Here is a 27,093-nt window from a genome sequence, read left to right as displayed (position 1 = left end):
GGAAACTTCACTTGTAACTAACCTTAACTAGAAACATTCATGTTTAGGCTACTCTCTCTCTTACTTCCATGTAGGCTATTTTTGCTTTGATCTCATCAGAAACTCTATTTTCCCATGTGCGCTGTTATTCATTCGTGGTCCTCTGTAGCTCAGCTGGTAGAGCACGGCGCTTGTAACGCCAGGGTAGTGGGTTCGATCCCCGGGACCACCCATACACAAAAATGTATGCACGCATGACTGTAAGTCTATTTGGATAAAAGCGTCTGCTAAATGGCATATTATTATCTGGGTTGCGGTCCACAGATTTGGTCTCTTGCAGTCGGAAAATGTGAGTTGCGGTTGCTTTTAAATTATTCTGATAAAAAAAAAACTAATGCTATGTGTTCAATATTTGTAGCAGAGTAATACTTCTGTCATTTCTGCAAAGCTCAAATTCTCCCTTTTTCAAGGAAACCACTGTTATTTAGCCCCTTGACGGTTATGATGGGGAGACAATCTGAGATGCCAAGGCTTAATATGGCTTAGTACTGTATTAATTAGCACTGGTTAATTATGGCTGGCATTGGTTATATCAATCTGCCACAAGATCAATGTTGCCAGCTAAGGTATACGAATAAATAGTAGGCCTAGTTGTAAAAGGCTATCTGAATGTGCACATGATGGAAGTAAAAAACAAAATGCACTGACTGTCATGTGACTAAAATGGCTGTGACTAAAACTAGACTAAAATTGTCCAGAGTTTAAGTCGACTGATAATTACTACAACTAACGAAGGATGAAATTACTAAAATGTGACTAAGACTAAAATGTATTTTCAGACAAAAACAAAGACTAAAGCTAAATAAAAAATAGTTACCAAAATAAACACTGCTTAAAGTGTACATTCCAGTAACATACCTTCTTTGTTTCCACTCCTGTCCATCTCTGGGCCAGTATTGGATGAGCGCTTGGGGTTCTGGGTCAGGTGGTTCTGTCTAGTCCAATCAAAATTGTCGCCCCGGTCCTGCGAGAAACCGCAGATGCGCTCGTCCTCAAAGCCACAGACGTGGTCTGTCGAGAGAGAGATAGAGACCGAGACAGAGACAGAGAGAGAGAGCGACAGAGAGAGAGAGAGACAAAGAGAGCGTGAGAGAGAAGGGGATATAGAAAGAGTGAGAATACAGAGGTCAGAGAGGACGAGCAATAACATTGACAGCGACAGAGACACAGAGAAGAGAGGAAAAAGAGGCAGAGGAAATAGGGAAGAGTGAGGGATCAAAGACAGAGGAAGAGAGACAAAATTGCGATACATGACCAAGACATAGTGAAAAAGAGAGGGAGAGTATGACAAGAAAGTACAAATGAAAATGTTATATAGGTGGGGAGAGTGAGAGGAGAGAATGACCAGTGAATCACTTCAAGAACCTCTTTGCATTCCAGCAACAATCCTCTGTCTGTTTCATCTCTGAATCACACAAACTAACTAAAGCGTAATACTATCCTCCAACTATCCACAAGGTTGCTACCTACCACAACCATCACATCAATTTCAACCCATTACACCAATTCACTGCTGGCTGTGGTATTCACTAAGCATTGTCAATGGAAGGACTACGATATATCGCAATTACGCACTCCAAATGCAACTGGACACACCGGCACTCCATTTATGCTCTACAGCAATAACACCCATCAAAAGTGTTAACATTGTTACATGTTAAACACGCACACACGCACACAAACTCACTCACACAAACACATACACCCACAAATTACGCCCGCCACACACTGTCAGCCGTTGACTGTAGGTACATTCCAAATTGCCACCGTATTGCCTACATAGTGCACTACTTTTGAACAGGGGCGCTTGTCAAAAGTAGTGCACTAAATAGGGAATTGGGTTCAATTTGGGATGAAACTGTATCCCATTCGCGTCGGTGTTATGATAGAAACATAATCTATTATGATTAATGTCCCACTCGGCGACGTACGTGCACTTCCTCAATTTGTTTTCTGTTGTTCTCCAATCTGCGTGGTTGGAGAAAATGTGATTTTAATTGTGCTCGTTTGGCGTCGCTCTCCACTTCTGAGCGGCGGTGCAAGGCGTAATTGAACCGTATTGCCTGACGAGATGAGAGAGACAGAGAGAGGACGGAGTGGGGGAAAAGAGGTAGAGTGAAAGAAAATGTGGGGAAGAAAGAAAGAAAGAAAGAAAGAAAGAAAGAAAGAAAGAAAGAAAGAAAGAAAGAAAGAAAGAAAGAAAGAAAGAAAGAAAGAAAGAAAGAAAGAAAGAAAGAAAGAAAGAAAGAAAGAAAGAAAGAAAGAAAGAAGACATTCTTACCTGAAGGTCTAGGGTAAATGTAGGCTGTAAAAAAGGAAATACACATTGATTATCACAATACACTTTTACATAACTGTAGTTGCACTCATTTAAAAATGTACTTCAATAATTGCCAAAATGAACACAAAAAGGGCCTACTTGGCCAGTTATGGATAGATATGGATGAGTTATTATTATTATTATTATTATTATTATTATTATTATTATTATTATTATTATTATTATTATTATTATTATTATTATTATCAGACACTAACTAAAGAGTGGCCATTTTGGCTCCAGGCGCAAGCAAGTTACTACTCACGCTCCGAGTACTGGATGGTGCGACTGACATAGTCTCCGGTGCTGTATGTGGTGATGGGGGCCAGGCGGATCTCATAGGAGACAGGGATCTTCAGGTCAGTCAGGGTGTAGGACATGAGGCCGCCCTTCACCGGCTCCTTCTTGTCGATCTGCTTGGAGAACAGGTTCACCTGGTTCATCTTGTCGTTCTGCTTAATCTGGGGGAAACAGAAAGGGGGATAGAAAGAGGGGAAGAGAGGGGGATGGTGAGAAATGGGACCCAACAGATGATGGTGGGCGCAACTGGCCGAACTGTAATATAAAGCCGTTTGAAAAAATATATTTTCATCAAAATGCATTTTTTGGGGCAGAAATGCTTTCTCAAATATAGGAACTTTCAAGTACGTTAATAACTAAGTTGAGAGCACTAGACACACAGAGAGAGAGAGAGAGAGAGAGAGAGAGAGAGAGAGAGAGAGAGAGAGAGAGAGAGAGAGAGAGAGAGCGAGCGAGAGGGGGGGAGACAGAGAGAGAGAGAGGGAGACAGAGAGAGTTAGAGAGAGAGGTAGACAGAGAGAGAGAGAGCGAGAGAGAGAGAGAGAGAGAGAGAGAGAGAGAGAGAGAGAGAGAGAGAGAGAGAGAGAGAGAAAATATATAAAACAAAGAGAGAAAGGGACAGCTAGAGCACGGGCGTACACAGACTTAAACAGACAGAAGGGGAACTGAAGAAGACAGTAAAAGACAGCTACACACACACACACACACACACACACACTTCACCCTCACGGTGGGGTCAAACACATTTGTAATGAGTCTAATTACGTATCCTGATAAAGGGCTGCTATGGCAATAAGGAACAAGGCCATGGCAACACATTAGGCACACCACTTCAGACTAACACACCAACACTGGTAAAAGTGTGTGTGTGTTTGTGTGGGTGTATGCACGCTCTCGTTGTAATGTACACCACTCTATATCTCAAGTACATGCCATTAGTGAGTATGTGTGTGTGTGTGTGTGTGTGTGTGTGTGTGTGTGTGTGTGTGTGTGTTTGGTTTTACTATCCTTGTGGGGACCAGAAGTCCTCACAAGAATAGTAAAACAAGGAAAATGTGGGGACATTTCACCAGTCCCCACATTGAAAAAGGCTATTTTAGGCTTAGGGGTTAGGTTTTGGGTTACAATTAGGGTTAGGGATAGAATTAGGGTTAGGGTTTAGGATTTAGAGTTAGGTTTAGGGTTAAGGTTAGGGGTTAAGGAAAATAGGATTTTAAATGGGAATAATTGTTTGGTCCGCACAAGGATAGTAAAACAAACGTGTGTGTGTGTGTGTGTGTGTGTGTGTGTGTGTGTGTTACTGTATATCCATAGATTCAAGTCCACCTATGCAGACGAGAACATTTGGTTGAGAACAGAGTTAAAATCACAAACACACACACTTTCACACTCACCACATACACTGCTGCTACTGTCCATTATCTGTCCTGTTGCCTAGTCACTTTACCCCTACCTATATGTACATAGCTACGTCAATTACCTCGTACCCCTGCACATCGACTTGGTACTGGTACTCCCTGTATATCGCTATGTTACTTTAACTCGTTACTGTTATTCGTTAGTCACTGTGTATTTATTCCTCGTGTCACTATTTCAAATCTTTATTCAAATTTGTATCTTTATCATTAACTTTCCATTATTGGAAAAGAACCGGTAAGTTTAAATAAAATAAATAAATAAACCCGCATTTCACTGTTAGTCTACAACTGTTATTTATGAAGCATGTGACAAAAAAAATCTGATTTGATTTGATTTGACACACACACACACACAAACGTTAGCGTCCTCATGTTTCAGGACCTCCAAGAACGTTTGAGTGCATGTAGCTACTGTATGTACACTATGCCTATTAAGCTTATTTCATGTGTTTTATTACATTTATTCATTTTATTAAAACATACATTTCAGAGGGTGAAATCTGATGTATTGAATCACATTGTGCTGTCATTTAAGCTAAGTGTGCATCCATTAGAACCATAGAATAAAGATACAGAATAATGTTTTGCCATTTAGCAGAGGCTTTATACAAAGTGACTTACAGTCATGCATGCATACATTTTTCCCATGGGGAAAACCTGCTGGGGCCCCAATATAAACATGTTTATGCATTGCACAGTATATGCATAGTCATATGAACATAATGTTAATGTATTATGTACTGTACATGGATGTATATGACAGTTTGTTCATGTGTTTGTATCTGGTTAACTGCTTAGGGGTGGGTGTGTGCTGTGGGAGTGTGCCATCCCTGCAATTCTGAGCACTTGACAGTAATGTATCGTCCTTAAGAGCAGGGACAGACAAACACACACATGCACGCACGCACGCACACACACACACCCACCCTTTGGTCAGCATGTGGGAAGCAGACGAGGGATCGATGTGTCTGAACCCAGGGGGGATGCAGCCACTCACAGATGCCATACACACACAACACACACACACACACACACACTCCAAGCCAGTGGACAGACGGATTGGGCTCACGGGGGAAATGTGTCAGTGTACTTAAACTTACAGACACTACTCCCACACTCCAGGCAGAAAGTGTGTGTAGACTGATTCATAGCAGGTGGGTTATAGCGTCAATGTAGAGTCCTGCAATCTGTTTTTTGGAGCTGCACCCGCCCCACGCTGGCCACATCAATTCCGAATCCCACTCGATACCCGACATCAGGACATATTTTTTTCCGCATCCTGAAGCACCCACATATAATTGTTCCAAGAGCTGATCCGTTACCCGCCATATAACATCAATTTATTTAATAGCTTTTATGACTCCAGAGTAGTAGCTTTATTATAATAATTTTTATTAGGCTTTTGTTACTATTCCCCTTCCCTGCATGAATGAATTTGTCTGCATGTCTATTCAACATCTGGACAAAAGGAAACCATGTCATAAATTAAGAATATCTATTTATTTTCACAATGTGATGCATCACTCAAATCGCTTTGAGAAAAATAGCCTTCTAATTAGCCTTCTTACCTAATGAAAGCCTATAGCTGACATAACAAAACAATACCTTTACATTTTAGATAATCAAATAGTTTAGAACTAATTAAAACTTAAATAAACAATTAGCAGATTTGAATATAGGCTGCAAAAATAGTCTACATTTATTTACATTGAGGGAAAAAAGTATTTGATCCCCTGCTGATTTTGTACGTTTGCCCACTGACAAAGAAATGATCAGTCTATAATTTTAATGGTAGGTTTATTTGAACAGTGAGAGACAGAATAACAACAACAAAAATCCAGAACACGCATGTCAAAAATGTTAGAAATTGATTTGCATTTTAATGAAGGGAATAAGTATTTGACCACCTCTCAATCAGAAAGATTTCTGGCTCCCAGGTGTCTTTTATACAGGTAACGAGCTGAGATTAGGAGCACACTCTTAAAGGGAGTGCTCCTAATCTCAGTTTGTTAACTGTATAAAAGACACCTGTCCACAGAAGCAATCAATCAATCAGATTCCAAACTCTCCACCATGGCCAAGACCAAAGATCTCTCCAAGGATGTCAGGGACAAGATTGTAGACCTACACAAGGCTGGAATGGGCTACAAGACCATCGCTAAGCTGCTTGGTGAGAAGGTGACAACAGTTGGTGCGATTATTCGCAAATGGAAGAAACACAAAATAACTGTCAGTCTCCCTCGGCCTGGGGCTTCATGCAAGATATCACCCCGTGGAGAAGAAATGATCATGAGAACGGTGATGAATCAGCCCAGAACTATACGGGAGGATCTTGTCAATGATCTCAAGGCAGCTGGGACCATAGTCACCAAGAAAACAATTGGTAACACACTACGCCGTGAAGGACTGCAATCCTGCAGCGCCCGCAAGGTCCCCATGCTCAAGAAAGCACATATACATGCCCATCTGAAGTTTGCCAATGAACATCTGAATGATTCAGAGGAGAACTGGGTGAAAGTGTTGTGGTCAGATGAGACCAAAATGGAGCTCTTTGGCATCAACTCTACTTGAGGAATGCTGCCTATTAACCCCAAGAACACCATCCCCACCGTCAAATATAGAGGTGGAAACATTATGATTTGGGGGTGTTTTTTCTGCTAAGGGGACAGGACAACTTCACCGCATCAAAGGGACGATGGACGGGGCCATGTACTGTCAAATCTTGGGTGAGAACCTCCTTCCCTCAGCCAGGGCATTGAAAATGGGTCGTTGATGGGTATTCCAGCATGACAATGACCCAAAACTCACGGCCAAGGCAACAAAAGAGTGGCTCAAGAAGAAGCACATTAAGGTCCTGGAGTGGCCTAGCCAGTCTCCAGACCTTAATCCCATAGAAAATATGTGGAGGTAGCTGAAGGTTCGAGTTGCCAAACGTCAGCCTCGAAACCTTAATGACTTGGAGAAGATCTGCAAAGAGGAGTGGGACAAAATCCCTTCTGAGTTGTGTGCAAAGCTGGTGGCCACCTACAAGAAATGTCTGACCTCTGTGATTGCCAACAAGGATTTTGCCACCAAGTACTAAGTCATGTTTTGCAGAGGGTCAAATACTTATTTCCCTCATTAAAATGCAAATCAATTCATAACATTTTTACATTCGTTTTTCTGGATTATTTTGTTGTTATTCTGTCTCTCACTGTTCAAATAAACCTACCATTAAAATTATAGACTGATCATTTCTTTGGCAGTGGGCAAACGTACAATATCAGCAGGGGATCAAGTACTTTTTCCCCTCACCGTAGGATACAGGCCACTCTAACTTCTACATTTGTGTTTACAATTTAATTAACTAAATTATTGAAAGTAAACACCTGCTTACACATTGTGCAGGCTGTGTATCCATCTACTGTACCTCACTATTGTCCTTCCAAACTGGGGATTTCACTTGAACAGCACCTGCTTCCATGATGGTGTTGTAGCCTATTCCCTTATTACACTGAACAAATATATAAACGCAACATGTAAAGTGTTGGTCCAATGTATCATGAGCTGAAATAAAATATCCCAGAAATGTTCCATACGCACAAAAAGCGTATTTCTCTCAACGTTTGTGCACAAATTTGTTTACATTCCTGTTAGTGAGCATTTCTCCTTCGCCAAGCTAATCCTGACAGGTGTGGCATATCAAGAAGCTGATTAAACAGCATAATCATTACACAGGTGTACCTTGTGCTGGGGATAATAAAAGGCCACTCTAAAATGTGCAGTTTTGTCACACGACACAATGCCACAGATGTCTGAAGTTTTGAGGGAGCGTGCAATTGGCATGTAGACTGCAGGAATGTCCACCAGAGCTGCTGTTGCCAGATAATTAAATGTTCATTTCTTGACCACAAGCCGCCTCCAACGTCGTTTAAGAGAATTTGGCAAAACATACAACCGGCCTCACAACCACAGACTCTCCCCATCCAACCTGACAGAGCTTGAGAGGATCTGCAGAGAAGAATGGGAGAAACTCCCAAGAAGACACAAGGCTGTAATCGCTGACAAAAGTACTTCAACAAAGTACTGAGTAAAGGGTCTGAATACTTACGTAAATATGATATTTCAGTTGTCATTATGGGGTATTGTGTGTAGATTGATGAGGGAAAAAAACGATTTAATCCATTTTAGAATAAGGCTGTAACGTAAAAAATGTGTTAAAAGTCAAGGGGTCTGAATACTTTCCGTATGCACTGTATGCGCTGTGCACCCTTTTTTCACACTCACTCTCTCTCTCTCTCTCTCTCTCTCTCTCTCTCTCTCTCTCTCTCTCTCTCTCTCTCTCTCTCTCTCTCTCTCTCTCTCTTTCGCTCTGTGTGACAGTATTAATCCTGTTGAGGTAATGACAAGAGAGGCAGTCGGGGTGTGTGTTAACATGGCCCCTGGCAGGCAGACAGCCAGAACTTCACACAGCTATATTTAGACTTAACTCATCCTACCTTACCATTAGCTTACCACACGCCTGTGTCTCTATCACTCTCACAATAGGACAAACACAGCCGGCCAGGTTTATGTTTGAGTGTGGAGGTCCATGTATGTGTTTCAAGTTTTAATGTCATATGCACAAGTACAGTGAAATGCCTTTCTTGCAAGCTCTAAACCCATGCAGTGATCAATATTAATATAGAACACAAAAATAACAATGTAGTACTAAAATGCGTTCTCATATGTGTGTGTGCATATACTGTACAACGCGTCTATGCAGCCAGGTCACACCAGATCTACTTCATTATTCGACGTTTGTCCAGGTCCCCAGGACATCGAGAGATGCCATCAATACTCCACTAGAGGCAACGTGAGTGCCTATTACCATCTAGTAGGCTCACGGCTTGCTAGGGTTCAATCCCAGTGCTAGGCACTCATTTTAATTATTTATGTTTTAACCCCAAACCTTAACCCTTACCTTAACCAGTCGGAATTATTGCCTAAACTTAACCATCAAGTGTTGACGTTCTCCCCCCCCCCCCACGTGTGTATGTGTGTGTATGAGTGTTTATCTGTGTGTGTGTGTGTGTGTGTGTGTGTATTTGTCTGTGTATGTGTGTGTGTGTGTGTCTGTGTGATCTACACTAAGTGTACAAAACATTAGGAACACCGTCCTAATATTGAGTTGCACCCACTTTTGCCCTCAGAACAGCCTCAATTAGTTGGGGCATGGACTCTTCAAGGTATCAGTACCAGTACTGAGTGATGGGTCACTATACCTGATAGGTCAGGAGGAGGTCGTCGGGTGAGGTCGTCGGGTAAGCTTGGCTTTATACATAGTTTGGGCTTTGTCGAGTAAAGCTTAAACTATGTATTTAGATTGTAGTTAGGTATTGTAGGTAGTTATCGTGGGTTGTTGTATGTAATTATTGTAGGTTAGTATTGTATTCGGCTGAGCCCAGTTAAGCACGAAGCTAGCTAGCTAACCCACTACATGGACTAGCTGGCGGGTAGCTACTAGCAGCTACTGGCAACTATTAGCAACGGTATAGTTGTTTCACGCCTGAGAGTGCCTGTAATTACGCTAGCTGGCTGCCTACAATAATTATATACAATAATGCCTACCATTCAGCTGTTTTCTAACCTCAATGTCTGAACCGTTAACATTAGGTAGTAAGTGGCTACTGTGCTTGAAATTTAGCTAGCTTGTTGCTACCTGGATAGCTATTAGTAAACAATAGCTGGAACGACCTAGCGAACAGACGCAAACTGGCTGAGTCAATTCAGTGGCTAGCTTTGCACTTGGCTAGCTAACAGTAACTGCTAGGGGTAAGTCATAACCTACATTTGTGTTTTGAATTTACATATTGGTAGCCAGAGTCGTTCAAGGAATTCGGGACATGGGTGACTAGTCTCTCTGTGTGTTCGTGCCGTGAAAGGAGGGGTTTCTTCTTTGTCTGAAAGCAATGGCTAGCTAGTATGCTAACTATTCTAGCTAACTAACTGGCTGAATAAGTTGACGACGGACGCGCTCAAGCTGTCGGGACTAACCCACAACGTTAGACACGGACACGAACGATCTGCTTGGCGTGTTGACACACTGGTGGTTTGTTGTGGCCGAGTATTGGTGCTAAACCGTGTTGTTGGAGTCCGGCATGCTAGCTGGCTGTGGCATCTTATGACTAGGTGCCCTGGACGATTTTCACGGAAGAATACTATACCAAGTTAGCTAGCTGAATAAACGTAGTCTATTCCTAGAAAACATTGAACCGCTGTAGTTTACAACAATTATAGTTTCTGAGGTGGAAGTTGGGAGAGTTCTAATTGGGGGTTGTGGTGAGGGAGGCCCCGCTCTCTCCTTTCCCAGATGTTTAGTTCATTTCATTCCGATCTCCTTTGCATTATTGTAGCCATTTTCTGCAGCCTGTCAACTATGCCTCTGTCTATCCCTGTTCTCTCCTCTCCGCACATGCTATACAAACTCCTCACACCGCGTGGCTGCTGCCTCTCTAACCTGGTGGTCCCTGCACGCACCACCCACGTGGAGTTCCAGGTCTCAGGCTGCCTCTGGAACTGTCGTTCTGCTGCAAACAAGGTAGAGTTCATCTCAGCCTATGCTACCCTCCAGTCCCTCGACTTCTTGGCGCTGACGGAAACATGGATTACCACTGAAAACACTGCTACTCCTACTGCTCTCTCCTCGTCTGACCATGTGTTCTCACATACCCCGAGAGCATCTGGTCAGCGGGGTAGTGGCACAGGAATCCTCATCTCTCCCAAGTGGACATTCTCTATTTTTCCCCTGACCCATCTGTCTATCTCCTCATTTGAATTCCATGCTGTCACAGTCACTAGCCCATTTAAGCTTAACATCCTTGTCATTTATCGCCCTCCAGGTTCCCTTGGAGAGTTCATCAATGAGCTTGATGCCTTGATAAGTTCCTTTCCTGAGGATGGCTCACCCCTCACAGTTCTGGGGGACTTCAACCTCCCTACGTCTACCTTAGACTCATTTCTCTCTGCCTCCTTCTTTCCACTCCTCTCCTCTTTTGACCTCACCCTCTCACCGTCCCCCCCTACTCACAAGGCAGGCAATATGCTTGACCTCATCTTTACTAGATGCTGTTCTTCTACTAATCTCACTGCAACTCCCCTCCATGTCTCCGACCACTACTTAGTATCCGTTTCTCCCTCGCTCTCCTCCAACACTACTCACTCTGCCCCTACTCAGATGGTAATGCGCCGTCACAACCTTCGCTCACTCTCTCCCGCTACTCTCTCCTCTTCCATCCTATCATCTCTTCCCTCTGCTCAATCCTTCTCCCTCCAATCTCCTGATTCTGCCTCCTCAACCCTCCTCTCCTCCCTTTCTGCATCCTTTGACTCTCTATGTCCCCTATTCTCCCGGCCGGCTCGGTCCTCCCCTCCAGCTCCGTGGCTTGATGACTCATTGCGAGCTCACAGAACAAGGCTCCGGGCAGCCGAGCGGAAATGGAGGAAAATTAGACTCCCTGCGGACCTGGCATCTTTTCACTCCCTCCTCTCTACATTTTCTTCATCTGTTTCTGCTGCTAAGGACACTTACTACCACTCTAAATTCCAAGCATCTGCCTCTAACCCTAGGAAGCTCTTTGCCACCTTCTCCTCCCTGCTGAATCCCCCCTCTCTGTGGATGACTTCGTCAACCATTTTGAAAAGAAGGTTGACGACATCCGATCCTCGTTTGTTAAGTCAAATGACACTGCTGGTCCTGCTCACACTGCCCTACCCTATGCTTTGACTTCTTTCTCCCCTCTCTCTCCAGATAAAATCTTGCAACTTGTGACGGCCGGCCGCCCAACAACCTGCCCGCTTGACCCTATCCCCTCCTCTCTTCTCCAGACCATCTCCGGTGACCTTCTCCCTTTCCTCACCTCGCTGATCAACTCATCCTTGACCGCTAGCTATGTCCCTTCCGTCTTCAAGAGAGCGAGAGTTGCACCCCTTCTAAAAAAAAACAACACTCGATCCCTCTGATGTCAACAACTACAGACCAGTATCCCTTCTTTATTTTCTCTCCAAAACTATTGAGCGGGCCGTCTTTAGCCAACTCTCTTGCTATCTCTCAGAATGACCTTCTTGATCCAAACCAGTCAGGTTTCAAGACTGGTCATTCAACTGAGACTGCTCTTCTCTGTGTCATGGAGGCTCTCCGCACTGCTAAAGCTAACTCTCTCTCCTCTGCTCTTGTCCTTCTAGACCTGTCTGCTGCCTTTGATACTGTGAACCATCAGATCCTCCTCTCCAACCTCTCCGTGCTGGGCATCTCCGGCGCGGCTCACTCTTGGATTGCATCCTACCTGACCGGTCGCTCCTACCAAGTGGCGTGGCGAGAAGCTGTCTCCACACCACGTGCTCTCACCACTGGTGTCCCCCAGGGCTCAGTCCTAGGCCCTCTCCTATTCTCGCTATACACCAAGTCACTTGGCTCTGTCATATCCTCACATGGCCTCTCCTATCATTGCTACGCAGACGACACACAACTAATCTTCTCCTTTCCCCCTTCTGATAACCAGGTGGCGAATCGCATCTCTGCATGTCTGGCAGACATATCAGTATGGATGACGGATCACCACCTCAAGCTGAACCTTGGCAAGACGGAGCTGCTCTTCCTCCCGGGGAAGGACTGCCCGTTCCATGATCTCGCCATCACGGTTGACAAATTCCGTTGTGTCCTCCTCCCAGAGTGTGAAGAGCCTTGGCGTGACCCTGGACAACACCCTGTCGTTCTCCGCTAACATCAAGGCGGTGACCCGATCCTGTAGGTTCATGCTCTACAACATTCGGAGAGTACGACCCTGCCTTACACAGGAAGCGGCACAGGTCCGAATCCAGGCACTTGTCATCTCCCGTCTGAATTACTGCAACTCGCTGTTGGCTGGGCTCCCTGCCTGTGCCATTAAACCCCTACAACTCATCCAGAATGCCGCAGCCCGTCTGGTGTTCAACCTTCCCAAGTTCTCTCACGTCACCCCGCTCCTCCGCACACTCCACTGGCTTCCAGTTGAAGCTCGCATCTGCTACAAGACCATGGTGCTTGCCTACGGAGCTGTGAGGGGAACGGCACCTCCGTACCTTCAGGCTCTGATCAGTCCCTACACCCAAACGAGGGCATTGCGTTCATCCACCTCTGGCCTGCTGGCTCCCCTACCTCTGCGGAAGCACAGTTCCCGCTCAGCCCAGTCAAAACTGTTCTTTGCTCTGGCACCCCAATGGTGGAACAAGCTCCCTCACGACGCCAGGACACCGGAGTCACTCACCACCTTCCGGAGACATTTGAAACCCCACCTCTTTAAGGAATACCTGGGATAGGATAAAGTAATCCTGATATCCCCCCTTAACCCCCCAAAAAAAAAAAAAAAAAAAAACGTTGTAAAGTGGTTATCCCACTGGCTATAAGGTGAATGCACCAATTTGTAAGTCGCTCTGGATAAGAGCGTCTCCTAAATGACGTAAATGTAAATGTATTAAAAGCATTCCACAGGGATCCTGGCCCGTGTTGACTCCAAAGCTTCCCACAGTTGTGTCAAGTAGGCTTGATTTGATTTGATACACATACTATACGTGTGTTTATTTTCTACTCAATATGACAGATTTTCAGATTGACTGCTCTCAGTCGATAGTTTCTCACTCAGGGATTTTTGTTAAGATTTTAGTTGGGAGATAGGTGTCAAAGCAGCCACAGGCACCAGTCATGCACTTTTGAAGACTAACAGCTGGAGTTAGCCCTCATGTCTTCATGCATTACAACAAGATGGTAATGTAAAACTTGACTAACGCACTGGGAAAGCTGTGTGTGTGTGTGTGTTTGTGTGTGTGTGTGTGTGTGTGGACTGGGACTGTTTGTAAGGTGATAATGTTTTATTGAGAATGCGTGCAAAGGCTTCAATCCAATGTGTGTGTGTGTATGTCCATCACACACATAATTAAATTCCCATATATATGATACTTCGTGTGTGTGTGTGTTTGTGTGTGTGTGTGTGTGCCTGCATCTGTTTGTGTATGTACTGTATATGTTATGGTGATTGCATGTTGTTTTGTGCTGTATATGTGCATGACTGAGTGAGAATGTACAGTATGTGCTTCTAATATAAATACTGTATGCATAGCCTACATGTTGTGTGTGTGTGTGTGTGTGCATATTTTTTTTTATATTACGTGTTTGTGTTTATGATTGCATGTTGCGCTGTACTGCATATGTGCATTAAGTGAGATTGCAAATATAAATATGCACACCCTGCATGTGTGCTTGTGTGGGTTCACGTGTGTGCTTTTGTGTGTGTGTGTGCCTGCTTATGCAGGCAGATACACACACAGACACACATACAACATAAACACACGCATAGGTCAACAGTTTGGACACACCTACTCATTCAAGGGTTTTTATTTATTGTTACTATTTTATGCATTGTAGAATAATAGTGAAAACATCAAAACTATGAAATAAAACATATGGAATCATGTAGTAACCAAAAAAGTGTTAAACAAATCAAAATATATTTTACATTTGAGATTCTTCAAATAACCACCGTTTCCCTTGATGACAGCTTTGCACACTCTTGGCATTCTCTCAACCATCTTCATGAGGTAGTCACCTGGAATGCATTTCAATTAACATTGAGCCAATCAGTTGTGTTGTGACAAGGTAGGGGTGGTATACAGAAGATAGCCCTATTTGGTAAAAGACCAAGTCCATATTATGGGAAGAACTGCTCAAATAAGCAAAGCGAAACAACAGTCCCTTATTACTTTAAGACATGAAGATCAGTCAATACGGAACATTTCAAGAACTTTGAAAGTTTCTTCAAGTGCAGTCACAAAAACCAACAAGCGCTATGATGAAACTGGCTCTCATGAGGACTGCCACAGAAAGAAAGACCCAGAGTTCATTCTGCTGCAGATGATAAGTTCATTAGACTTACCAGCCTCAGAAATTGTAGCCCAAATAAATGCTTCACAGAGTTCAAGTAACAGACACATCTCAACATCAACTGTTCAGAGGAGACTGTGTGAATCAGGCTTTCATGGTCAATTTGCTGCAAAGAAACCACTACTAAAGGACACCAATAAGAAGAAGAGACTTGCTTGGGCCAAGAAACACAAGCAATGGACATTAGACCCGTGGATATTAGTCCTTTGGTCTGGAGTCCAAATTTGAGTTCCAACTGCCGTGTTTTTCTGAGACGCGGTGTGGGTGAACGGATGATCTCCACATGTGTAGTTCCCACCGTAAAGCATGGAGGAGGAGGTGTTATGGTGTGGGGGTGCTTTGCTGGTAACACTGTCGGTGATTTATTTAGAAATCAAGGCACACTTAACCAGCATGGCTACCACAGCATTCTGAAGCGATACACCAGCCCATCTGGTTTGTGCTTAGTGGGACTATCATTTGTTTTTCAACAGGACAATGACCCAACACACCTCCAGGCTGTGTAAGGGCTATTTGACCAAGAAGGAGAGTGATGGAGTGCTGCATCAGATGACCTGGCCTCCACAATCCCCCGATCTCAACCAAATTGAGATGGTTTTGGATGATTCAGACCGCAGAGTGAAAAAAAAGCAGCCAACAAGTGCTCAGCATATGTGGGAACTCCTTCAAGACTGTTGGAAAAGCATTCCAGGTGAAGCTGGTTGAGAGAATGCCAAGAGTGTGCAAAGCTGTCATCAAGGCAAAGGGTGGCTATTTGAAGAATCTCTAATATAAACTTTATTTTGATTTGTTTAACACTTTTTTGCTACATGATTCCAAATATGTTATTTCATAGTTTTGATGTCTTCACTATCATTCTACGAAAATAGTAATAAATTAAGAAAAACCCTTGAGTGAGTAGGTGTTCTAAAACCTTTGACCGGTGGTGTATGTGTACACAATGTATGGCCTGTGTATGTTGTCAACCTTCGTTCCTGCAGATCTGGAGTCACTCCTGCAGATCTGGAGTCACTTCATATGAACACACACACACACGTATGCATGCACACACAGACGCACACACACACGCCCGCGCAAACACACACTTCACTCTTTAGTGTATGTGTATTCATGTGTGTGTGAGGCCTTGTGAACTCCACTAATCTCTTCAGGAAAGCACCTGGGGATGCGACTAAATAACAAAAATTGACATTTGCAATTCAAAGCCTCCTCTTGTATCACTCTTCAACAAGCTCTCACATTCTCACTAGAGAATTAGATGCTTATCCAAGTTTTTTTAATTTACCTTTATTTATCTAGGCAAGTCAGTTAAGAACAAATTCTTATTTACAATGATGGCCTACAATGGCCAAACCCGGACGACGCTGGGCCAATTGTACGCCGCCCTATGGGACTCCCAATCACGGCCGGTTGTGATACAGCCTGCAATCAAACCAGGGGGTCTGTAGTGACGCCTCAAGCACTGAGATGCAGTGCCTTAGACCGCTGCGCCACTTGGCCAAACGTAAAATGTAGAAGTTGCTCCAAACGTCAAATTTAGAAGGTTAAGGTTTAAGGTTTTGGATAGGGTTAAAACATTATGTTTAGGCACTCATTCCGGATAGTTACGATGAGGGTTAACATTTGGGATAGGGTTAAAACAAAAACAAAAGTTGAAATGAGTGTCCACCACCGGGATCAAACACGCATTCTTCTGATCCAGAGTCATGGTATTACGAGCATCCACCACCCCCGTTCAAAACACCCTAGCAATACCCAAGACTACTTGATGGTAATAGCGCTCTCTGTTGCCCCTAGTGGCTGGTTTTAAAGTCATTTCCCGATGTCCTCAGGACATTGATGGACACAATCTGGACACAATCTGCCTGAAGAAAACAATCCCAAATTACAAACTCTTAAATATTTTTTTCGAATATTGTAATGTTGTTTTTTAAGTTGGATTGAGATTTTCTCCAAATCAACTCTAACTTTGGAAATAATCCCACAATGCCCCACGGTCAGCATCACATGGTGGGGAAATATACATCCATGCTTACCTTTCATATACTCGTAGGTTAAAGACTTAACAGTATCGAGCTAGCTAGCAATTGCATTTTTATTCATCAACATGGCCAAGCGGTGTGTGGTAGCAGGGTGTAACAAATCAAATCAAATTTTATTTGTCACATACACGTGTTTAGCAGATGTTATTTCGGGTGTAGCGAAATGCTTGTGCTTCTAGCTCCGACAGTACAGTAATATCTAACAAGTAATATCTAACAATTTCATATACCCAATACACACAAATCTAGTAAGGAATGGAATTGAAGAATATATACATATACAGTATGGACAAGCAATGACAGAGCGGCATGGACTAAGATACAGTAGAATATCATAGAATAGATATACAGTATATACATATGAGATGAGTAGTGCAAGATATGTAAACATTATTGAAGTGACTAGTGTTCCATTTCTTAAAGTGGCCAGTAATTTGAATAGGCAGCAGCAGCCTCTAATGTGCTAGTGATGGCTATTTAACAGTCTGATGGCCTTGAGATAGAAGCTGTTTTTCATTCTCTCGGTCCCAGCTTTGATGCTCCTGTACAGACCTCGCCTTCTAGATGATAGCGGGGTGACCAGGCAGTGGCTCGGGTGGTTGATGTCCTTGATGATCTTTTTAGCCTTCCTGTGACATCGGGTGCTATAGGTGTCTTGGAGGGCGGGTAGTTTGCCCCCGGTAATGCGTTCGGCAGACCGTACCACCTTCTGGAGAGCCCTGCGGTTGCGGGCGGTGCAGTTGCCATACCAGGCGGTGATATAGCCCGACAGGATGCTCTCAATTGTGCATCTGTAAAGGTTTGTTAGGGTTTTAGGTGCCAAGCCACATTTCTTCAGCCTCCTGAGGTTGAAGAGGCTCTGTTGCGCCTTCTCCACCACACTGTCTGCATGGGTGGACCATTTAAGTTTGTCAGTGATGTGTACGCCAAGGAACTAAAAGCGTTCGACCTTCTCCACTGCGGTCCCATCAATGTGGATAGGGGGGTGCACTCTCTGCTGTTTCCTGAAGTCTACGATCATTTCCTTTATTTTTTTGACGTTGAGTGAGAGGTTTTTTTCCTGGCACCACACTCCCAGAGCCCTCACCTCCTCCCTGTAGGCGGTCTCGTCATTGTTGGTAATCAAGCCTACTACTGTTGTGTCGTCTGCAAACTTGATGATTGAGTTGGAGGCGTGCTTGGCCACGCAGTCATGGGTGAACAGGGAGTACAGGAGGGGGCTGAGCATTAACCCTTGTGGGGCCCCAGTGTTGAGAATCAGTGAAGTGGAGATGTTGTTTCCTACATTCACCACCTGGGGGTGGCCCGTCAGGAAATCCAGGACCCAGTTGCACAGGGCGGGGTTCAGACCCAGGGCCTCGAGCTTAATGATGAGCTTGGAGGGTACTATGGTGTTTAATTCTGAGCTATAGTCAATGAACAGCATTCTTACATAGGTATTCCTATTGTCCAGATGGGATAGGGCAGTGTGCAGTGTGATGGTGATTGCATGGTCTGTGGATCTATTGGGGCAGTAAGCAAATTGAAGTGGGTCTAGGGTGACAGGTAAGGTAGAGGTGATATGATCCTTGACTAGTCTCTCAAAGCACTTCATGATGACAGAGGTGAGTGCTACGGGGCGATAGTCATTTAGTTCAGTTACCTTTGCTTTCTTGGGTACAGGAACAATGGTGGCCATCTTGAAGTATGTGGGAACAGCAGACTGGGAAAGGGAGAGATTGAATATGTCCGTAAACAAACCAGCCAGCTGATCTGCGCATGCTCTGAGGACACGGCTAGGGATGCCGTCTGGGCCGGCAGCCTTGCAGGGGTTAACATGCTTAAATGTCTTAGTCACGTCGGCCACGGAGAAGGAGAGGCCACAGTCCTTGGTAGTGGGCCTCGTCGGTGGCACTGTGTTATCCTCAAAGCGGGCGAAGAAGGTCTTAAAGGTCTTGATGATACAAAACACTTTCTGAGCTTATAATGTAAAAAATAATACATAAAAAAACTAAATATTGCAAAGTTTCTTAAGAGCTAGTCACAAGGCCGCCATCCTCGTCGGCGCCAGGTAGAAATACACCTGCTATGCAGGTGTGAGTATGCATCTATGGCTACGCAATGAAAAACTTCGTAAAAATTGGGACAAATTTGTGTGAATGAGGCGGGTGAATTGGGCATCTACTTGTCAATCAGCAATCTGTGGGGCTCATTTTGTCCCTGAGAACTTCCATGGCTATCAACAATGGAAGGAGGGCTTCAGCAAGAAGTTGCTTCTCAAAGTAGATACTGTCGTTACCATCAACATAGCTTCTAAAGCATCTCAAACAGCCAGGAGCACCAGCAGAGACAGAGCATTATCAAGGGCTTCTGTGAGCATGGAAGTGATAGCGCTAGCTTGCAACCTCTATGCTAACGTTAGCTAGCTACAGAGCTACTGCATTTAGCTTGCGTCTTCCATCTAAATAAAACGAACCAAAGGTAAATGTCTGCCAGCTATTGGTAGCTAACTGCTGGTGCTGGACATAATATAGTTCAATGGCCAAAATGCAAGTCACTGTGTGAGTCAACAAAATTATTATCTTGTGTTCGGGGCTTTCCGGCAGTCTTTGTGGTTTTTATATGGGGAAGAGCATAAATTGTACAATAGTAAACTAACAAATAACTGTTCAAGTTAGAGCCCATGTACTGTATATTAGTTAATATACAGCACCAACTACATTCCTCAAGGGTTCTTTGGGAAGGGTGATGGTTTTATGTGGAACCATGATGATTCAAAGAACCCATTAAGCCTGATTCAACTTCAATATAATATGGCTAACCAAAATAAACTTTAAGATTGAGAAAGGTTCATATTTCAACCATTCTCCATAAAGGTTCTATAAAGAACCATAAAAAAGGGTTCTACAGTGCGGGAAAAAAGTATTTGATCCCCTGCTGATTTTGTACGTTTGCCCACTGACAAAGAAATGATCAGTCTATAATTTTAATGGTAGGTTTATTTGAACAGTGAGAGACAGAATAACAACAAACAAATCCAGAAAAACGCATGTCAAAAATGTTATAAATTGATTTGCATTTTAATGAGGGAAATAAGTATTATATTGTCCTTTTAAACTTGATCCTTCCTAACGTACTATACATTGATAAACGTCCTAGCTAAGACAATTGGCCAAATGGGCCGTGGAGTATTCCATCTTTCAGTTATCACGCTATCTTTGGGTATCTGCTGGCCTCAACAGCTATCACAGGTTCCTACAACCCCCCCCCCCCCACACACACACACAAATACACACATTTCCCATCAACAACCCTGCAAACTATACACATCCAAGAAGCAGAAGGAGCGCTCGAACTCACTCACAAAACGTATCCTGCCAGCTAGGGAGATGCTAATTCCCATGTCTCCCAGTCAACGCTTACTTAAGGTATGACTTTTAAAGAGCTGACGATTAGATATTCAGCCGCACAAAGGTAAGCTGGCTAATCCAGTGCCCCAATTTCCTCTCTCCCCCATCTGACCCCCAATTGTATGTGTGTGTGTGCGTGTGTCTGTGTGTGTCCGTGTGTGTGTGTTTGTGTGTGTGCTTTTTTGGGAGGGAATCGTGCCGCTCTTGTATAATTCATCAAGATACTTATTTTCTTCCCCTCTCTTTCTCTCTCTCCCTCTCTTCTTCTCTTTCCCGCTCTGTTCCTCTTTCCCTCTCTTTCCCTCTCCCTCTCTCTGGCGATGCTGCATACTTGCGTCGAATTTATAATTGCGGGGTTGACACGTCTGCATATTTGTGCTATGCAACTATGCAGTTCGCCCATTTCAAATCAAATCAAATTGTATTTGTCACAAGCCCATAACCAACAACCTAGTTTTAAGAAAAATAAGTGTTAAGTAAAAAATATATACAGGGGGTACCAGTACAGAGTCGATGTGCGGGGGCACAGGTTATTAGAGGTAATTGAGGTAGTATGTACATGTAGGTAGAGTTAAAGTGACTATGCATAGATAATAAACAGAGTAGCGGCAGCGTAAAAGAGGGGGTGGGGGCGACGACAATGCAAATAGTCTGGGTGGCCATTTGATTAGCTGTTCAGGAGTCTTATGGCTTGGGGTAGAAGATGTTAAGAAGCCTTTTGGACCTAGACTTGGCGCTCCGGTACCGCTTGTCGTGTGGTAGCAGAGATAACAGTCTATGACTAGGGTGGCTGGAGTCTTTGACAATTTTTAGGGACTTCCTCTGACACCGCCTGGTATAGTCCTGGATGGCAGGAAGCTTGGCCTCAGTGATGTACTGGGCCGTACGCACTACCCTCTGTAGTGCCTTGCGGTCGGAGGCCGAGCAGTTGCCATACCAGGCAGTGATGCAACCAGTCAGGATTCTCTCGATGGTGCAGCTGTAGACATTTTTGAGGATCTTTTCAGTCTCCTGATGGGGAGTAGGCTTTGTCGTGTCCTCTTCAACGACTGTCTTTGCTTAGCTATTTGTAGTTATTTCCTTGCATACTATGTAGGTATACATTTAATAGCACATGTAATGTGGGGGGGTATTTTTAATCACAGGCTTCAAGACAGAGGAAGAAGAGAAAACAAAGCAGATTTGGCATTTATTAAGATCACTCATGTACTGGAGGCAGCTCTGCAGAGTGGTTACTAGCTGGCACAGCCATAAAGTAATAAAATATGATTTTAAACCTAAACCTAACCACACTGCTAACCTTAATGCTTAATCCTAACCTTAAATTAAGACCAAAAAACCAATGTTTGTTTTCAGAAAGTTTTACGATATGGTCTGTTCTGTTACAAGGGTATTGATGCTCACCTTTTAGATGCTTGCCTCCCCCTGCTGGCAGTTTGCAATATGCTCAGTTAATGTTAACTTGACCTCTGTCATGTGACCTGGCTAATCAGAAAGTCATGTTGTGTTAATGCAGAGCTCCTGTCACTTATTGTCTGCAACAATTTGATGTAATCTTCTTCAATCTGCCAGCATTTTATGCCTTCTGAAGCATTGTTGGTATGTAACTCCATATTTACTTACCTAAAGTGGTGGATTATTATTTTGATTCATTTCATTGTCATTTTGGAGAGTACTATATTGTGATGTAATGTGCTAGCATAGCCTTGGAACTGTTGGTTTACATGAATTGATACTGCAAAAAAATTTAAAGGCAACATGCAACAATATCAAAGATTTTACTGAATTACAGTTCATATAAGGAAATCAGTCAATTGAAATAAATTCATTAGGCCCTAATCTATGCATTTCACACTTGGCAGCCAGGCCAACCCACTGGAGAGCCAGGCCCAGCCAATCAGAATGAGTTGTTCCCCACAAAAGGGTTTATTACAGACAACATTTTTTATTTCAGCTCATGAAACATGGCACCAACACGTTACATTTTGCGTTTATATTTTTGTTCAGTGTACATACTTTCATGTTGTTTTCTTATGTAAATCTATGCTAGTTTTTGTTAAATATACATTGAGCAACTTTGGTTGTAGCTGTAATTAGCTGTCATTTTGTTAAGGCTTTACACCATACTGTTGGAGGTTACTTCTGAACAAGGTTATACCATACTCTTGGAGGTTACAACATTTTTTATGGACTCATGACAATTTTGGTGATTGTCTCCTTTTCTCAGTTTCACCCTTTCCTGACTCAATAAATGGAAATCCTGTCTCCAGACATTTGATAATGGCGAGGTGTTTAGCTGCCTGTCTAATTATATTCAGCTACATATAATGAGGACAGAACATAGTCAATTTTGACTTTACAACTGGCCCATCTAGTGGAAGCCACTCAGTTCTGCCTCCAGGGCAAGACTCATGAAAATAAACGTCAACCTGCGGAAAAAAAACGACCCCCCTTTCTCACATTTGAAACCGCCCAGCCCTCTGTTACAACAATGGAGTCATTTTCCGTGTGACACTGCAACTGTCTTTGATGAGTAGGAGAGTGGAACAGGGGGGCTGGAGGTGGGGCTGCCCACTTTATAAAGAGAGGGTGTATCTGTCAGAGAGTATCTGTCCTCAATTAGCATGAGGAGGAGGGTGGAGGAGATGAGAGGAATGGAGAGGAGATGAGAGAGGGTGGAGAGGAAAGGAAGTGAGAAGGGGAGGAGAGGAAAGAAAAGGAGAGAGGAGAATAGAGGAAGAAGAGGAGAGGTGGAGATGGGGAATATGAGGGGAGAAGAGGCAGAGAGGAGGAGAGGAGGAGAATAGAGGAGAAAGGATAATAGAGGAGAGGACAAATAAAGAAAATAGAGGAGAGCAGAGGACATGGAAGGGTGGAGAGGGGAGGATAGAGAGGAAGAGGGGAGAGGAGAGGCATGGAGCTAGGAGGAGAGGAGGGTGGAGAGAGGTGTCACTGGATCTTGGCTACTCAGAGAGTGTTGTTAATGCAGTACAAGCTCCCATCGATCCACTGTCCGCTCCCAACACAGCCTCAGCTATTCCCCTGGCTCAAATTATGAAGGCCCACTTTCACTTATTTCAATCACACAACACTCAATATAGTGCTCCTGAGTGAGTGGGTCAGTGAGTGAGTGTGTGTGTGTGGGCTCCTTCTGCAGTGTGTGTGGGACTCCTTCTGCAGTGTGTGTGGGACTACTTCTGCAGTTGTGTGGGACTCCTTCTGCAGTGTGTGGGACTCATTCTGCAGGGTGTGTGGGACTCCTTCAGCAGTGTGCGGGACTCTTTCTGCAGTGTGTGGGACTCCTTCTGCAGTATGTGTGTGTGTGTGTGTGTGTGTGTGATCTACCGTGCGGACGTTGACCCAGTAGCCAATGATGCGGTCTGTAGCTGCGGGCTCTCTCTGGGTCCACTGGAGGTTGTAGGAGTAGTTGTTGACCTTCAGAATTCGGATGGGGTTGGGCGTATCAAAGTAGAACTCTGCGTTGTATGGACGGGCTACAGTGTTGGGGGAGGGAGAGAGAAGGGGAAGGAGAAGAAGATGAAGGGGGAGAGTTAGTTGGTTGGTTTGATACTTTTATCTATTGTGTGTCAGAGGGTCAGATGCCCATTAGTAAAAGTGTTTTACATTTTTAATGCACTTCATTTTCAGTCCTATATTTTATGACAAGAGTAAATACTCTCTTTTCACCTTGTAGCCATAACCATATGGGTCCCATTATGTCTGGCGAAAACCAAACACTGCATTCAACAGTAAGAACCTCATACCAACGGTCAAGCATGGTGGTGGTAGTGTGATGGTTTGGGGATGCTTTTCTGCCTCAGGACCTGGACAACTTGCCTTAATAGAAGGAACCATGAATTCTGCTCTGTATCAGAGAATTCTAAAGGAGAATGTCAGGCAATCCTTCTCTGAGCTGAAGCTGAAGCGCAGCTGGGTCATGCAGCAAGACAATAATCCAAAACGCACAATCAAGTCTACATGAAAATGGTTAAAAAGCAACAAATGTGACGTTTTGGAATGGCCTAGTCAAAGTCCAGACCTAATCCCAATTGAGATTTTGCGGTAGGACTTGAAACGAGCAGTTCATGCTTGAAAACCCACAAATGTCGCTGAGTTAAAGCAGTTCTGCATGCAAGAGTGGGCCAAAATTCCTCCACAGCGATGTAAGAGACTGATCAACAACTACAGGAAGCATTTGGTTGCAGTCATTGCAGCTAAAGGTGGCACAAGAAGTTATAGAGTGTAAGGGGGCAGTTACTTTTTCACACAGGGGAATTTGATGTTGCATAACTTTGTTAATTAAATAAATAAAATAAGGATCTTTATTTTATTTGTAATCTCAGGTTCCCTTTATCTAATATTAGGTTTTGATCGAAGCTCTGATAACATTCAGTATCAAAAATATGCAAAAATAGAGAAAATCAGAAAGGGGGAAAATACTTTTTCATGGCAATGCAGGTGCTCCCACTTATCCAATATTTTTTCCAACCTGTCAATACCAAAGAAGTCCAGTCAAGTAGGAAATCAAACCGGGAAACAAGGTTAATCCATTTTCAGGATCCAGGGTTAATTCCATTTCAATTCAGTCCATTCAGTAAGTCAACAGAAATTCCTAAATTGTACATCCTGAAAGGACTGAATTGATATGGAATTGACCCCAACACTACCAGGAACTCCAACTGCTTCTGGTACTCACACGAGACGTTGAAGGTGCAGGTGGAGGTGCCCACGCCGTTGCTGACGTGGCACTCGTATGTGCCATTGTTGCTGGGGTCCAGCTTGAATTTCAGCTGCAGGTTCTCCTGGGGGTCCGTGGTCAGGGAGGACAGGGGCACGCCGTTTCGGACCCAGCGGACACTGGCCACGCGTGCCGGGTTGGACTTCTGAATGAGGCAGCGCAGCGTCACAAACTGGTAGTTGGGTGAACGGACATCCTGAAAGACTGGGTCCAGGACTGGAGGGTCTGAGTGAAGGGGGTAAATAGTGTTAATGAATGAGTTATGTATGGGTTATAAACGTGTTATGACGTCCTTATGTAGGTAACCTTCAAATAAAGTGTTCCCTAAAGTGTTCCCACATAGTCAAGAACTAGAAGCATCTCCTCTCACAGTTTGTAAGGAGAGCCAGGTCATTAATGGAATAATGCAAGAAAGGGAGGTAGGGAGAGAGGGGGTGGAGGGAAGATTAAGAAAGCAGAAAAGGAGATGGGTGATCCGTCACAACAATGGTCCAAGCAACAAAATGAAATGAGGAGAAACCTTGAATCATGATAAGTGGTTTAGTATTGTTCTTTACGTCTTAAGACATATATTATTTCTTAAGACGTAAAAAAACAATACTAAACCGCTTGATAATCAATTGATTTTGTGGGATAAAATCCCAACCTCAAAACAGTGCACTTTCTTTACAGCTTTTCCCAGGAACATCTCCCTGCATACAGTACCCTGCAGGAGCATAAAGACAAGGGGAAAGAGAGACATCACACCTGACGTGGAAAATGCTATGTCGACATGACGGATCCGACGCCATGAGGCCCAGACGTTAGCGTCGTACTAAGCTCTAATCGTGTGTAATTAACATGTCAGAAGCTATCCACGGCGAATGACTGACTAGCGCTAACCATTAGCCTCCAGGTCCAACGGCTAGCACCGTAGCAAAATTACACTGCTGCAAATCACCCCACCGCCGTCACTACGCTAATTGGCTACTTATTAGCAAAGGATGCTAATGCGGAGCTAGCGATGCCACAAGACGTATGGGGCCATGAACGTTGGGGTTCACACGACGTTAGCCTTAAGCCTTTATTGGCAAGCCTTTATTGGCAATGGCTATGTAATAATAGACTATGTTATGGGTGTATTTCAGAGAGACCTGGAAGATAAGTGAGATAGAGTGTAAATACCAAGGCCTGGTAATTGTACATTTGACGCTCTTATCCGGAGTGACTTACAGTTAGTGCAGACAACCACATATCACAGTCGTAGTAAGTACATTTTCCTCAGTAAAGAAGATGTCAGCAAAGTCAGTGCTAGAATTGTATAACAGTAATTATTTTTCACAGTGATGTAACTAGTGTGAGAAAAAGGTGGGGAATAGATCTAAAATTCTTTCCACGGAGGAGCTTTCCTTGACATTGAAACATTGACTATCTAACATGATCTTTGCATGTATTCAAAGTCATCCATGTACAGTGATGTATGGTTATAGTATATGCGGGTCTATGAGTATGATATGCTTATTGACACGTCTATGGGATAGCCTTCAGGCCAGGGTCTTTATATTGCTATCTGGAGGTGGGTAAGGTGACTTCCCACTTACTAGCTATGCATCCCAAATTACACCATATTATAATAATGTTTTAACCTTTATTTAACTAGGCAAGTCAGTTAAGAACAAATTCTTATTTACAATGACGGCCTACACATATTCTCTATATAGAGCACTACTTTTGACCAGACCCCTATGAGCCCTGTTCAAAAGTAGTGCACTACATAGGGAATAGTGTGCCACTTTGGGACGCAGGCTAGGTAAAGTGCTTTGGGCTACTGGAATCCAGTCAATTATTATTATATCTGAGTACGCAAGCTTGAACCTTCTCACTGTTAGATGAACACTCACTTCCTTAGAGCAGAATATCTACGCTCTTAGAAAA

General features: G+C 43.7%; 1 protein-coding gene across 1 annotated transcript in view; it reads right to left on the bottom strand.

Moving 5' to 3' along the window:
* The window catches only part of LOC121539671 (MAM domain-containing glycosylphosphatidylinositol anchor protein 1-like), a 127,111-nt gene that overhangs the window by 74,555 nt on the left and 25,463 nt on the right, over positions 1 to 27,093 (bottom strand). Inside the window, exons 5-9 of the mRNA XM_045217974.1 lie at positions 25,138 to 25,404; positions 23,787 to 23,935; positions 2,625 to 2,820; positions 2,321 to 2,344; positions 898 to 1,050 (exon numbers count right to left, since the gene is read on the bottom strand). Coding sequence (XP_045073909.1) covers positions 898 to 1,050; positions 2,321 to 2,344; positions 2,625 to 2,820; positions 23,787 to 23,935; positions 25,138 to 25,404 — 789 coding nt within the window. The remainder of the gene's footprint in view (positions 1 to 897; positions 1,051 to 2,320; positions 2,345 to 2,624; positions 2,821 to 23,786; positions 23,936 to 25,137; positions 25,405 to 27,093) is intronic.

The sequence above is a fragment of the Coregonus clupeaformis genome, unplaced genomic scaffold (assembly GCF_020615455.1).
Source record: "Coregonus clupeaformis isolate EN_2021a unplaced genomic scaffold, ASM2061545v1 scaf1302, whole genome shotgun sequence".
Lineage (NCBI taxonomy): Eukaryota > Metazoa > Chordata > Actinopteri > Salmoniformes > Salmonidae > Coregonus > Coregonus clupeaformis.
This window is presented reverse-complemented; position numbering and strand designations above follow the sequence as displayed.